General features: G+C 54.3%; 1 protein-coding gene across 1 annotated transcript; it reads right to left on the reverse strand.

Moving 5' to 3' along the window:
- Window positions 1-225: 225 nt before the first annotated feature.
- On the reverse strand, window positions 226-15000 carry LOC134413921 (olfactory receptor 14J1-like; the record flags this gene model as incomplete). The annotated part of the gene is made up of 2 exons (XM_063147942.1): window positions 226-459; window positions 14539-15000. Coding segments are annotated over 2 exons (696 nt in total), but the record flags the coding sequence as incomplete, so codon positions are not given.
- Window positions 15001-15880: the final 880 nt, after the last annotated feature.

Here is a 15880-nt window from a genome sequence, read left to right on the forward strand (position 1 = left end):
GTAGCTCCTTCCCTGCAGCCCTCAGGCCCTGCCCATGCCCTATTTTACCTCCCAGCTAGCCCCTTCCCTTTACTTTCCCTTAATAAACTGTTTGGGTTTTTCACTTGACCCGCGTCTCCATGGAGCTGAAGTGACACAAAACCTGAGCCCGGGGACACGCAGGGCCCTGCTGCCCTTCTCCTGCCTGCTGTGTTCCGGGCACAGACAGAGAGGAACAAGGGCAGCTCAGGCTTCAAAGGTGCCTGTCCCGCTGCTCCAGTTGTGCAGCAGAGTGGAGTTAAAGGGCGTGCTGAGCACGCTGAAGGGGACAAGGACCCTGAGTTGTAGAAGAGCCAGCTTGAGTGTGCTCTGAACCCAGCCGTGAGGGATTCCAGTGCCGGCATCCACGGAGGGCAAAGGAGCTTGCAATGGCGGAAGTTTCCACAAAGAGCTTCCTGAAAGGACAGCAATGCTCCATCCCTACACAGGGACAGGAAGAGGGCAGTGAGACCAGAGGCAGGGGCCCCTTCCCATCCCTCTGGGGCATGGCTGCAAAACAGCCACAGCTGTGTCTTCCCGTGCCTGTGTTTGGGCTGTGCTGAGCCCAGAGCCGGCCAGCTTGTGCTCTGCTGTGCCAAGAGTGTTCTGGGCAGGCAGGCAGGCAGAAGTGCTGCGTGCACAGTGGGGAAGGGGCTCACAAGAGCTTCCTGCGGGAACAGGGCTCCGCTCCCTGCCTGGGAACAGCCTGGTTTTGCTGCTGGGAGCGCGGGCAGGAGCTCGGGCACTTGAAGGGGCAGCGGGCAGTTCTTGTTTTTAGGGGGCCCATGGCTGCATGCCACAATGGACACAAGGAAACAGGCTCGGGAGAAGGAAGATGAGCTCGAGCTGGAGTGCCTGTGCTACAAGGTGCAGAAGTAATAGAGCCTTGCCAGGGTTTCTTAAGTGTGCGTTGGTGTTCCCCGGGAAATGGACACATTTGGGGAAATGCCTTTGGAAGAGAGGGGCTTGCTTCTCAAGCAAAGTGCTTCCCCAGGAGCCCCCAGTGAGGTAGGTGCAGCTGTCTCCCTTTGGCTCCCTGCGCTCCTTTCCATCCTTGAGGCCCCTTGCACTTGGCAGAGGGGTATGGCAAGGGAGAAGGCTGTGAAGAACAGCTTTGGCATCTGCCTGGGCCTGCAGAGCCCAAGGCAAGCACCAGCAGCAGGGTGTGTCCCCCGCTTTGAGCACAGGACAGAGGGGGATCATCTCTGTCCAGCCGAGAGCCCGAAATGCCTCTCAGAGAGCTGTGAATTCAAAGGCCTTTATGCACACATTCATGCCATCTTCCCTATCTGCTGTGTTTTAACTCTTGGCAAGATGCGTTTGCCCCTTGCTTGCTGGAAGCTGCTCTGCTCCAGGGCAGCAGCGAGCTGGGCTGTGCGGGCACCGTGGAGAGTCCTTCCCCGAGCACTTGGCAGGCTGTGGTGTGTCCAGGGCTGTGTTAGACACTCGGGCCCATGGATTCCTTCCAAGCGGGGGCACCTTGGGTGGGGAGGGGGTGGCCCCGGGGCACGTGGCAGCATGTCCCTTTGTGACACAGTGCAGCAGGTTCCCTCCTCACGGCCAGAACTTGGCATTTGGTGACTCGGAGCTTTTCCGAGGCATCTCCCATCCCTGCGGCTGGTGCCCTCGTGGCCAGGCTGTAGGACTTTGTGACCTCCATCGTTCACCAGGAGTCTCCTGTCATTGTGGCAGGAGCCCTCGAGTGCAGGACTTGCTGTCCTGTAGCCTTCCTGAGGCTCCTCTGTTGCAGATGCCTTCAAGGCAAGACTGGAGCCCCTGGTTACTTGGGCCTTTGCCAAGGCATTTGAAAGGTTAGACAGCAGGATAGTGGGCAGACTGCTCAGTCTGTTCAAGGTGCTTGGGGGCAAGAAAAGCAAAGGCCCTGCAGCTGCCCCAGCGCAGAAGCCTGCAGAGCCAGAGCAGTTGCAGATGCTGCAGGATGGTGAGTGGTGGAGCTGGGCTGCTGGGCTGGTGCCTGCAGCTGGCCTGGCCCTGCCCCATCCCATCCCATCCCATCCCATCCCATCCCATCCCATCCCATCCCATCCCATCCCATCCCATCCCATCCCATCCCTGTGGACATGCCCATGGACGGGATGGGACAGGAACCGGGGCTGCTCCCCCGAATGGCCGTGCTCCATCTCCTGGGCTCCCGTGGAGCTCTCCCTGCCTGGGCAGCGCAGGGCTGGGCTGTGTTCTCCAGCCTCTCCCGCAGCCCCTTAGCTCTGGATGCGCTTGCTCTTTAACAGATGCAGCCAGGGACCCAACTCACTCACCAGTGCAGATCAGCTGCAGCTCTTGCTGCTGCCCCCTCAGGCACCGCCCGGCCATGCCTGTGAACACAGAGCCTGTCACGGCGCCAGCGGCACAGCTCCCTGCCAGCAGCGCTGCCGGCGCTGTGGCCACACGGGCTGCTGGCCCGGCAGGGTTCAGCCCGGCCCTTGCCGCACGCTGCCGCCCCAGGGCACGGCTGCCAGAGGGCGGCAGCAGCAATGCCTGGACCAGGCGGGGCTCCACAGACATTACAGAGTGGCAGTATGACATCACAGAGAGGGTTCTGTGATATTACTGAGGGGTTATGACATCACAGAGGTTGCTGTGACATCACAGAGTAGGGTATTAGGCCATACTTCAGACTCTACTATCATGGAGGGTGGCTCTGCGACATCAGAGAGTGGGTTGTGACATCACTGAGTGTCTGAGTGACATCACAGAACAGGCTGTGACATCCCAGGACAGTGACATCATTTTGTTCCTTTGTGATATCACAGAGCTTTCTGTGACATCATAGCACAGCTGTATGACATCAAAGAGGGATATGCCAGTGTTGGCTCTGTGACACAGGATGGCTTTGTGACATTACACACTGGGCTGTGGACATCACAGGAGGCTGTGTGACATCAGAGGGGCAGTGTGACATCACAGGGAAGCTCTGTGACATCACAGGGTACAATGTGATATCATAGGAGCTGTGTGACATCACAGGGTCATTGTGACATCACAGGGGCAGTGTGACATCACAGGGACTGTGTGAGGTCACTGGGGAGGTCACTCTGCCCCGGCCCCCCTCACAGTTCCCCCCAGAGCAGTCCAACCCTGCTTGTCCACAGTGGGGTCCCCTCTCCCCCCGGGTCCCCCCGCCCCCGGCACCGCAGCCTCCCCCAGAGGATGTTCCACGAGATCGACCCCAGAGCCTGACACAGGGATGGGGGCTGGGGTCCTAGGGGTGGCACAGGGGGACAGGGAGCCCCCGGCAGCGTCCCCATGTCCCCCAGCGCCAGAGCCTGGGCCAGGGCTCCTTCACCCTGCTACCAACGAGGCCTTGAGAGCACTGAAAAAATCCCCGGCAAGGGAGCAGCAAAAACCAGACTGAATATTAAGGGACAGCAGCACAGATTTCTGTGGCAAGAGTCACTCTGCTGGTGACTGGACACTTCAGGCACACCAAGGAAACAAAGCAACAACAAAACCAATCAAAATCCAGGCAATCAAACCACAAATTAACTAAGAACTGTCGAAATTTTTGCACCTGAATGTGTGCCTAAAGGACAGTGAGGGCAAGGATAAAATGAATGCAGCCTAAAAGCTAAACAGAACTCAAATTTAACAGGCCTTGATTGATACCTCAGACTTCAGTATTTAGCAAAATAACAGCACTTGACAGTACTTAACCTTACTTATAACCTAGGACTTAATGATTTTACAGTGGAAAAACACTTAACAATATTCAGCTTAGCTTATAACTGATGTTAAACTTCACTACTTAGCAAAAGAAAAACTCTTAGCAGCATTTAACTTAGCTTACAGTTTGTGACTCACCCTTACCTACAGGCCTGACTGGCTCAGCCATCCAAGGCACTCAGACCCCTCAGAGAGCAGCATTTCTGCCACATTTCCCCAGCACAGGCACTCTTGTGTGCACACAGACACAAAGAGTCAGTGCAAGGCACCTGTGAGCAATTCCCCTGAGGGCAGGCAATGCTCACTTTGGATCCTTTGGCATCTCCCCAGCAAAGGGCAAAAGGTTGAGCCTGAAGGAGTGGGGGGATCGGCCCAGGCTCCGAGAGTTCCCAGCTGGGAGAGGCCCCACTCAGAGGGAGTCGCTGGCCCAGGAGAGCTCCAAGGGCTCCTTTTGGAGCACAGTTGGCAGGGCCCCAAGAGAGGGGCTTCAGTTCCAGCAATGGTTCATCCTGGCCACACTTGGCACCAACAGCTTTCTTTGGCAGTGTGAGAACAGGGATCTTACGCCACCGAGGGAACAGAAACAGGTCCCAGGGCTGCTGCTAAAGGACCCAGGAGCTGGTTGGGCAGCAGCAGTGCCTTGGGCAGACAGTGTTTGTGATGAGCTGCAGAGGAGCTGAGCCCAGGGGCTGTTGGCCAAGGCTGAGGCCCAAGGAGCATTTCTGAGCTGGCAGGGCAGCCTGAGAAGGGGAGGGGGAATGCAGAAGTACAGGGCCATGGAACCGAGGGACCAGTGTGACACTGTGGGGCCCTGTGAGACCAAGGGACCATTGTGACACTCTGGGACCTCATGGAACCATGGAGACCACGGTGACATTGCTGGGCCCCATGGAACCAAGGGGACAGTACTGACACTGTGTGACTCCATGGAATGTAGGGATCATTGTGCCACTGAGGGGCCCCATCAAACCAAGGGTCCATTGTGACACCAAGGGGCCTCATGGAACTGTGGAGACCATTATGGCACTTTGGGGTGTCATGGAAACAAGGGGCCATTGTGACACTATGAGACCCCATGGAACCAAATGTCCTCTGTGACATTGCAAGGCCTCATGCAACCATGGAACCATGGAAAGATCATTAAGTCACTTCACAGCCTCATGGAACCAGGGAGCCATTGTGACACTGAGGGGACTCTTGGAATCCTGGAGACCATTTTGACACTACAAGGTCTCATGGAATAAGCAAAGCTTTGGGACACTGTGGGGCACCACAGAACCAAGGAGACTATTGTGACACTGTGGGGTACCATGAAACAAGAAGCCTTTGTGACACTGCAGGGCTGCGTGGAACCAAGGGGCCATTGTGACATTGTCAGGCCTTCTGTCATCAGTGTTCCTGGGTCCCTGTGGTTCCACGAGTCCCCATGATGTCTCAAGGATCACTGGATACCACAAGGCCCTGAAGTATCCCAAAGGATCCTTGTTTCCAGCTGGTCTCACTGAGTCAAAAGGGCGTCTGGATTCCATGAGAACCCACAGTGTCACAGTGTCCCTTTGGTTCCATTTCATCCTGTTGTGTCACAAGGATTCCTGGGAACCATGAGGCCCTGAGGTATCACAATGGATGGTTCCATGAAGCCCCAGAGTTTCACAGTCTCCTCTTGGTTCCATGGAGGCCCATGGCCCCAAAGGAGTTACTGGATTCTACAAGACCCTGGAGAGTCACACGGCCGCTACAGTCCCATGAGGGTTTGCAGTGTGACAATGTCCCCAGGAGACACTGCAGTGTGACAATGTCCCTAGGAGGCCCTGCAGTGTCACAGAGGAGCAGCACTGGAGTGGGCAGAGCACCAGGGGAGGTTTGGCAGTGTTCCCGTGTCTGTGACACAACAGTGGTGGCAACATCAACATTCCCCTCTCTGTGATACCACAGCGGTTCAAGACTGAGCATTGCCCTGTCTGTGACACCACAGGGGTGGCAGCCACAGTGTTCCCCACTCTGTGACACCACGGCTCGGGCAGGACCATGTCCCCCTCTATGTGACACCACAGCAGTGACAATTCCAACGGTCCCCTCTCTGTCCCACCACAAGGGTGGCAATTCCTATGTTCTCCTCTCTGTGACACCATAGCTGTGGTAGCTCTAAAATTCCACTCTCTGTGACACCACAGCAGTGGCTGCCCTAAATTTCTTCTCTGTGACACCACAATAGTGAGAGCCACAATATTCTCCTCTCTGTGACACCACAGTGGTTGCAGCCCCTGTGTTCCTGTCTCTGTGACAACACAGCTGTGCCACCCCTCTTCCCCCTCTCTGTGACACCACAGAGGTGGCACCCCCAGCGTTCCCCTCTGTATGGCACCAACACAGTGACAGATCAAATATTCCCCTCTCTATGAGAAAACAGTGCTGGCAGCACCAATGTTCCAATCTCTATGACACCACATCGGTGGCACACCCAACATTGCCCTGTCTATGAAAACACAGTAGTAGCAGCCCCAACGTTCCCCTCTCTGTAACACCACAGCAGTTGAAGCCACAACTTTCTCCTCTTTGTGACACTGCAGCTGTGGAAGCCCCACGTCCCTCTCTCTGATACCACAGCAGTGGCTGCCCCAACCTTCCCCTGTCTGTGATACCACAGTGGTGGCAGCCCCAAAGTTCTCCCAGTGACACCACCGCTGTGGCAGTCCCAATGTCCCCTTCTCTGTGGCACCGCAGCAGTGGAAGCCCCAAAGTTCCCCTCTCTATGACACTGCAGGGATGGCCGTCCAAAGTTCTACTCTCTATGGCAGCGCCACAGTGGCAGTTCCAACATTCCCCTCTCTGTGACTCCTCAACATTTGCAGCCCCAGTGTTTCCCTGTCAGTGACACCCCAGTGGTGGCAACCTCAAACTTCCCCTGTTTGTGACATGACAGCAGTGGCAATACCAATGTCCCCCAGTCTATGACAGCAAAGAAATTGCAACCCCAGTGTTTCCCTGACAGTGACACCACAGAGGTGGCACCCACAGTGTTCTCCTCTCTATGACAACACCACAGTGGCAACCCCAACATTCTCCTCTCTATGACACTGCAGGGGTGGCAGCCCCAAATGCTCCCCTGTCTGTGACACCACAGCGGTGACTCCCCCAACATTCCCCTCTCTGTGATACCACTGAGTTGGCAGTCCCAACATTGACTTCTGTATGACACCACAGCGGTGGCAGCCCCAAGATTACCCTCTCTATGTAAAACAGGGATATGACAAAACAGGGGTAGCAGCCCCAAGGTTCCCCTGTCTTTGAGCCCACAAGGATGGCAGCCCAAACACTCCCCTCTCTATGATACCACAGCAGTGCTCGGAGCCCCAGCATCCCCTGCCTGTGACACCACAGCTTTGGCAGCCCCAACATTGCCCTGTCTGTGATATCACAGTGGTGGGAGCTCCAGCATCCCCTGTCTGTGACACATCAGCTTTGGCAGCCCAAACATTCTCCTCTCTATGACTCCACAGCAGAGGCAGCACCAATATTCTCCTCTCAATGACAAGACAGCACTGGAAGCCCCAGCGTTCCCATGTGTATGATACCACTGTGGTGTCAGCCATAAAGATCCCCTCACTATGGCACCACAGCAGTGGCAGCCCCAGTGTTCCCCTCTCTAAGAAACCACAGCTGTGCCAGTCCCATTTTCCCGGTCTCTGTGACACCACAGCGGTGCTGCCCAAATGTTCCCCACTCTGTGACTCTGCAGCTGTGGCAGCAGCACTAGAACAGAAGCAGCATCTGTGGAACACCAGGGGTACAGGGGAGGAGCAGAGAAGGAGCAGTGGAACAGTGGGAGATGAGCAGTGTTGGAGCAGCAGTGGAGCAGCCGTGAAAGAGCAGAGGAACCGTGCTGAAACAGCACAGCACAGCTTCTGAGCAGCAGTGGAGTGAGCATAGAAAAGGAAGAACAGTGGTGGCACAGGAACTACAGCCATGGAACAGTGGTGGCACAGGAACTCCAGCCATGGAACAGTGGTGGCACAGGAACTCCAGCCATGCAACAGTGGTGGCACAGGAACTGCAGCTATGGAACAGTGGTGGCACAGGAACTGTAGCCATGGAACAGTGGTGTCACAGGAGCTACAGCCATGGAACAGTGGTGGCACAGGAACTACAGCCATGGAACAGTGGTGGCACAGGAGCTACAGCCATGGAACAGTGGTGGCACAGGAACTCCAGCCATGGAACAGTGGTGGCACAGGAACTACAGCCATGGAACAGTGGTGGCACAGGAACTACAGCCATGGAACAGTGGTGGCACAGCCCCACAGCTGTGGAGCGGCGCCTGAGATGCTAAAGCTGCGGGACACAGAGCGGCTCCCAGCACTGTGTCCTGCAGGAGCCGGCCCCGCACACACCAGAGCGATGCCCCTCAGGCTGAGCCAGATCTGTGGCACAGGCAGGAATTGCTGCTGGGCTGTGGAAGGTGTGGATCGAGTGCATTTAATGGTGACCTGGGGATTTGATCCTGCTCATTGCAGCTGCTTTTGGGCTGCTGTGGCTGTTCCTGATCATCTGAAGTCATGAACTCAGGAGAAACTTGGGACAAAAGGAATCAAAGGGCCTTCTGTCCTGCTGTCTTGGTTTGGAAAGACAGGAGCCTGCTAAGGAAGGCAGGAGCCTCCCCTGAAATGGAGAATGTAAAATCCCCACCACCACCGAATTGCTAGAAATTTTAAATTGAGGGGAGCTCTCAGGCAAAAAATATGGGAGCAGGAAATAACAGTTCTTTCATAGAGAAGAAAATAAAAGGATAAAATAAACAATGCAGTAAACTAAAACCGCACTTAGAGAGTCAGAACACAACCTGACACCGTGTTGGTCAGGGTGTTGGTAGCAATCCAATTGGAAATGTGGCTGCAGTCCTCCTGGAGTGTCAGGTTCTGTTGGAGCAGGGGGTCCTGTAGAAAAGGGTGTATTCTTTCTCTGAGGATCCAGTGGAAGAAGAGGCAGCCGCTGTTCCTCTGGGAAATCCAGTGGAGAAGTTGTGCTGCTATTCCAGAATCTCCAGATTCTAGCTGGCTAGAATGCTTGGCTCTTCCCTTTCGGCGGAGCATCTCCCAATGGGATGCTGTAGTTCTTATCAGTCATGCAGTGACATTCAATAGCCTGTTATCAGCAGATGTCCCCCCAGGAGGGAGGAGTGGTTGTGGAAGAGATAAGGAAAACTGCCATACAGATGGCAAATAGAATGCATCTTGCCTTGCAATCTGGGACACTTGCAGAGAAAGACATCTTGGTAGAATTTGAATGATTTCTGATTTGGGAAATCATTAAAAAAAAAGTGGGTCAGTTATTGGCCTGTGGTTTGTTCTCATCCAGAAAGATGTTCCAAAGTACTGCAATTTGGCATTAAAAACCAGGAACGTGCCTCTTCATCTAGATATTGCGCATGGACTACAGAGCTATTTGTCGTCATTATGATAGGAAAACAATTGGAGATCTTTTCCCAATTTAACTCTTTCTTCCTGTCTCTGGGATTAAGCCTCCAACACCCGCTGTTGGAGTCTTCTTTCCATAATCTGCTCCTTTGGAGTTGGGATGTGACAAATCAGTGGGAGGAGGGAGAGACCATTAAAACTGCAAACTCTGTTTTTATAGTCTCTAGATTTCCAGTGCTTAGAAATTGTCATGTTTTCAACTGTCTGAACAAATCCCAAATTGCTTACTTTTTCTGTGGCAGGAAACCTTCCTTTGGCCCCATTTAGGAACTGACCCTGGGAAACACCTCATTGCAGATGCGCTTTTGTTGGTTTTGATAAGAGATGACAAGAAAATCAGCACATGGGGCAGGGATGAGAGAAAGGGAAGAAACAATTCCTTTCTTTATCTTCCTTGTGGGAACTCTCCTCTAGAGATTGTGCTCCAGCCAGAGACTTCCCGGGCCAAGGGCTGAGGGAAGCAATTCAGCTGAGGCAGTTGAGGCATCTCCTCCCTGGTCTGTAGCCCTGGGGCTTGCAGGGGACACGGGTGCTCCCCTTGCACCCCCTGGAATGGGGGATTCCTCCTGCCTCGGCCAGGTGCTCCTGATCCTGGCATTAGCCCTGGCCTGGGTGCTCCTGCTCTGAGCTCCCTGCCATGGTCATTGCTGGTGCTGGAGGGCAGGAGGGAGGGATTCCGTGCAAACCTGGAAGGCACCAGTGGGCTCAGAAATGTGTGGAGGTGACAGTGACAGAGTGACATAGGGAGGTGCAGATGGACACAGGGAGAAGACAACACCCCTGGGAAAACTTCTTGGAAATTTGGGGGACTTTGAGTGTAAAATACACACGAACACAGAGACACAGACACAGAATTCTGCAAAGCATTTCCCAGCTATCTTAAGTTGAACATGGGGCATGTATTCCATTCCTATCTGATGGGGCAGTTACCTTCTGTTAATTCGGCAGTTTTCTTTATCTCTTCCAAAACCCATCCTCCCTCCCAGGAGATATCTTCTGTTAATGGGCCATTGAGTGCCACTGCATGACTGATAAAATTCCATCATCCCATTGTGAGAAGCTCTGCCCAGAGGGAGGAGCCAAGCATTCCTATCTGGATAAAATCAGAGGGCTGGAAGACAAGAGTCAGCCTTTTCCACAGGATTCCCATAGGAAGACCGGGCCAAACACCACCACCACTGGATCTTCAGAGGAAAACGCCACCTTCCTACAGGATCCCTGCTTCAACAGAGCCACACCTGTCACTGCAGGCAGACTGTAGCCACCGTTTATTGGGACTGTCACTGCCACTGTGACCCACAGGGTGTCAGGTCGTATTCTGAATCTGTCGGTGTTTTTTCTCTGTAGTATTGCATTTATATTTTAATTTTCCGGCTACATAACTGTTATTCCTAGTCCCATATCTGTTGCCTTAGAGCCCCATAATTTCAAAATTATAACAGTTCGGAAGGAGGTTGTTTACTTTTTTCCATTTCAAGGGAGGCTCTTGCCTTTCTTAGCAGACACCTGTCTATTTAAACTGAGACAATGCCCCAGGACACCCAGGCAGGTGAGGAAGAAGTCAGTGCCCCTTTCCCCCTCTCTCCTGCTCCATCTCCCGGCCCAGCACGGCCCCCGGCTGCAGGACAACCCTGCTGCCAATGCCATCCTGCCGGGGAAGCACTGGGGACATCTCCTTCTCCTTCCCTGTGGCACGGAGGCAAATCCCATCCTGTCCTTGTCCTTCCTCCTGCAGGCAAGAAGCAGAGGATGGAGACCAGGGAGGAAAAATCCCCACAGCAGAACCTCATGGAAGAGTCCACTTTGAGCAGCTCTATTGCGCAGGAATCCAATGGAGAGGAAAAGTCCCAGAGGTCCGACAGGACGAGGGGCACCAAACCCAGCCTGGGTTGCTCTGAGGAGGAAAGACCCACCCTCGCCAGGAAGGTGGACAGAGTTTCAGCCAGGGCTCGGAGCTGGTGGCCCAGGAGCAGCTTCATGATGGGGAGAAGCCCTACAAGTTCTTGGAGTGTGGGAAGGGCTTCAGGTGCAGCTCTGAGCTCATCACCTACCAACACATCCACACCGGGGAACGGCCCTACGAGTGCCTCGAGTGTCCAAAAATGTTTCACACCACTTCCACTCTCGTCAGGCACCAGCGGATTCACACAGAGGAGAGGCCCTTCCGCTGCCCTGAGTGTGAGAAGGGCTTTAGAGAAAACATCAGCCTTGTTACCCATTGGTGCATCCAAACCAGGGAGAGGCCCTACGAGTGTCCCAAGTGCGGGAAGAGCTTCACCCAGAGCTCTCATTTGACCAAACACCAACAGAGGCATCGGTAAGGGAAGCCCTGCAAATGCCCCCACTGCAGGAAAAGCTTCTTGCACTGCTCCAGCTTCATCCCCCATTGGAAGATCCCCTTTGGGAAGAGCCCTGGTGATCCATGTTCCCTGTCATCAATGCTGGGAAGACAGCTGTCCCTTTTCCTGTCCCTGCCAATGACATGATATGGGTCCAAGAACATGAGGGTCTGGCCATGGTTGTGTCATTATATTCACTCCCACATCAGGTTATTGCTAGGGGCAGGAAAGGGACTGTCTCCCTCCCTCCCCTGAGGAGAAGGGTGTCCTTTCCAGGCAGGAGTGAATATGTGGCTGGAAAGAGACAGTAGGTGGTGTTGTAATTTTCCCTGTAAATAGTTTTTCTGATCCTTTCTGTTATCAGTGTTGTTGCTGTTCCAGTTTGTTCCTTATCTGGTTGCTGTTCCCAATAAATTGTTCTTCTTCCATGCTGGGATCTTTGCCTTTTGTGCTTTCCATGGGAGGCGGGAGGGCAGCGAGGGCAGCGCGATTTTAGCAGGAGCAGAAAATTGGGGAATCTCATTCCTGCACCCCAGCCCCTGGAAACCGAGCATCCCAGCTGGTGCCAGCCCTGGTGGCCATGGCAACAGCCTTGGGAGCGGGTCCCTGGCTGGGGCTGTGGGAACCTCTTCCCTCTGGTGCCCAGGGACAGGAGTGGGGGGAACGGCTGCAGCTGAGTCGGGGCAGGCTCCGGTTGGATGTCAGGAAAAGGTTTTTGCCCAGAGGCTGCTGGGGCCCTGCCCAGGCTCCCCAGGGAAGGGTCCCAGCTCCAGGGCTCTCTGAGCTTCAGCAGCGTTTGGACAGCGCTGCCAGGCCCAGGCTGGCATTGTTGGGGTGTTCTGTGCAGGGCCAGCAGTTGGACTGGAGGATCCTGATGGGTCCATCCCAGCTCAGCCAATTCTGTGATTCTGGGATCCCATGAGCCTGGGGATGGGGCTGCCAATGGTTGCCATGGCAATGGGCTGTGGCTGCAGATCTGAGCTGGTGTCCATGGCAACCACCCCTGGCATGGGGTCTCCATGGAGCTGCCAAGGGACTGAGCATAGCAACAGGGGCCTGGTGATGGTTGCCTGCTTAGGATCAGATTTGTCACAGGCCCTCAGAGGGGCTCCATGGGGACCTTCCAAGAGTCTCCAGGCTGTTCCAGAGCTGGAATGTCACAGGCAGAGACAGGGGCTCCATGGAGACCTCCCAGGGCTTTCTGGGGATGCTAAAGAGCCCTCTCGTCAGAGGCAGTCTCAGCCATTCCATGGTGACATCCCAGGGGACCTTGGGCTGCAAAGGCACCGAACTCTCACAGGCACTCCCGGGGGCTCCACGGTGACATCCCAGGAGTCCCCAGGCTGCCAAAGACCCAGGATGTCTCAGACATTAACAGGGTTCCTGTCATGGGCAGATATATTTATATAAATATGTATTATCTATTATGGTAATAATTGGACACAATTGCCTTAATCAGAAATATTTATGCCAGGATGGCATTGGTTGGACTTGATGATCCCAAAGGTCTTTTCCAGTCTATTTGATTATGTCATTCTTTGATAATTGGGACACTCTGGGGCCATTGTGACACTGCAAGGCCTCATGGAACTTAGAGGACCGTGGTGACACCATGCAGCCCCACAGAACCAGGGGTTCACTGTGGTGCTCTGGGGCCAAATGGAACCAGGCAGTGCACCGTGACACTCTGGGTCCTTGTGGAACCACAGAGGCCATTGTGACACTGCAGGGCTTTGTGTAACCAAGGGGTTTCACCATTTTGACACTAGAACACCAAGGAGACCATTGGGAGACTCCAGGGCCCAGTGGAACCAAGGGACCATTCTGACACTGCGGGGCCTCATGGAACTAAGGGGACATTGTGACAGTGCAGGATCCTGTGTCACCAAGGGGCCACTGTGACACGAGGGGGCCTCAGGGGATCTGGAAGAACGTTGTGACACTGTGTGGCCTCGTGGAAACAAGGAGTCCATTGTGACACTGAGGGGACTTGTGGAACTACAGAGACCATGGTGACAGTGTGGGACCTCATGTACCCATGGGGCCATTGTGACACTCTGGGGCCTCATGGAACCAAGGGGCCACTGTGAAACTGCAGCACCAACAAGAACATGTGAAGCCCCATGGAACCAAGGAGTCCATTGTCACATTTTGGGGCCCCACGGAACCAAGGAGACCATTGTTGCTCTGCATGGTCTCATGGACCCAAGGAGAACAGTGTGACAGTGCAGGGCGTGGTGTAACCAAGAGGCCATTGTGACACTGAGGGGCCCCCTGGAACCTAGGACATCTTTGCAGATGACACCAAGCTGGATGTGAGTGTTGATCTGTGGGAGCATAGAAGGGCTTTGCAGAGAGACCTGGACAGGCTGGATTGAGGGGCTGAATCCAGCAATTTCAGGTTTAAAAATCCAAGTACCAGGCCCTGCAATTTGACCCCAGTGCTATAGGCTGGGGATGGAGTGGCTGAACAGCAGCCAGGCAGAAAGGGACCTGCAGGGACTGATGAACAGCAGGCTGGACATGAGCCATCAGTGTGACCAGGTGGCCAAGAAGGCCAATGGCTCCTGGCCTGGCTCAGGAATGGTGTGGCCAGCAGGAGCAGGGCTGATGTGCCAGCACTGATCTGCCCCCAGCTCTGCACACAGACATTGCTGCTGCAGCTCCAGAGAAGGCAACAAAAGGGCATCTCTGCAGAAAACTTTGCTGGGACATCCTTTACTTCCTTTAAATACACCAAGAGTGCAGTCCCCCATTGACACAGTCTGTGGCCACAGAGAAGGTGGAGAGAAACAAAATGAGAAATAGCACAAGCAATGATGTTTCTTTGTGGACAGAATGGAAAAACTAAAACAAAGAAATCTCCAAAATGAAACCAACAAGAAGTATCAAAAACTAGTTTTATTACAAGTGATTTGCAGAAATTGACCAGCAGTTTAATGTTCCTGAAAGCACCCAGTCATCAGTCTCCTCACAGCAGCATTGAGCTCCTGGTTCCTCAAGCTGTAGATGAGGGGGTTCAGGGCTGGAGGCACCACTGAGTACAGAACTGACACAGCCAGATCCAGGGATGAGGAGGAGAGGGAGGGAGGCTTCAGGTGAGCAAACATGACAGTGCTGATGAACAGGGAGACAACAGCCAGGTGAGGGAGGCAGGTGGAAAAGGCTTTGTGCCGTCCCTGCTCAGAGGGGATCCTGAGCACGGCCCTGAATATCTGCACATAGGAGAAAACAATGAACACAAAACAACCAAATAGCAAGCAGGCACTAACTGCAATTAGCCCCAGTTCCCTGAGTGAGGAATTTGAGCAGGAGAGCTTGAGGATCTGTGGGATTTCACAGAAGAACTGGCCCAGGACATTGCCATGGCACAGGGGCAAGGAAAATGTATTGGCTGTGTGCAGCAGGGAATAGAGAAAGGCACTGGCCCAGGCAGCTGCTGCCATGTGGGCACAAGCTCTGCTGCCCAGGAGGGTCCCGTAGTGCAGGGGTTTGCAGATGGACACGTAGCGGTCATAGCACATGATGATCAGAAGAGAAAGCTCTGTTCCAAGGAAGAAGTAAATCAGAAATAGCTGTGCAGCACATCCTTTGTAGGAGATGTCCCTGGTGTCCCAGAGGGAATTGTGCATGGCTTTGGGGACAGTGGTGCAGATGGAGCCCAGGTCGCTGAGGGCCAGGTTGAGCAGGAAGAAGAACATGGGCGTGTGCAGGTGGTGGCCACAGGCTACGGCGCTGATGATGAGGCCGTTGCCCAGGAGGGCAACCAGGGAGATGCCCAGGAAGAGGCAGAAGTGCAGGAGCTGCAGCTGCCGCGTGTCTGCCAATGCCAGCAGGAGGAAGTGGCTGTTGGAGCTGCTGTTGGACATTTGAGCTGTCTTGGCATGGGGATCAGTAAGAAAAGTAATCATGGAATAGTTGGGATTGGAGAGGACTTTAAATATCCCAGCACATCTTGGGGGCTCTTTCCCCCCACTGCCTGCCCAGGGCTCTGCTGCCTGGAGCAGTCCCTGCCAGCAGCTGCTTCCCTGTGCCCAGGGCTGGGCCCTGCCAGTGCTGCCAGAGCCCAGCCCAGCCCTGGGGGCTCAGCTCTGCCCTGAAGACCCCTCCCAGCTCAGGCACTGCCCAGGGGATGCTCTGGCTCTGCAGGCTCTGATAGGAATGTCAGAGCAACCCTGAGGAGGCTGGAAAAGAGACACTGATGCTGCCTCAAAGGGGCCCTGTGCAGATATCTGTCACTGCCTGCTTTATTCAGACCTGAGACAAAATGTTTTTATTGTTCCATTCTGAACTGAGAGATGAAAATCCATAGGCTCCATCCAGGCAATCCAGAGCAGTATATTAAAAAAGTAGGATTTTCACTTTTAT

This window comes from Melospiza melodia, unplaced genomic scaffold (assembly GCF_035770615.1).
Source record: "Melospiza melodia melodia isolate bMelMel2 unplaced genomic scaffold, bMelMel2.pri scaffold_61, whole genome shotgun sequence".
Taxonomy (NCBI): domain Eukaryota; kingdom Metazoa; phylum Chordata; class Aves; order Passeriformes; family Passerellidae; genus Melospiza; species Melospiza melodia.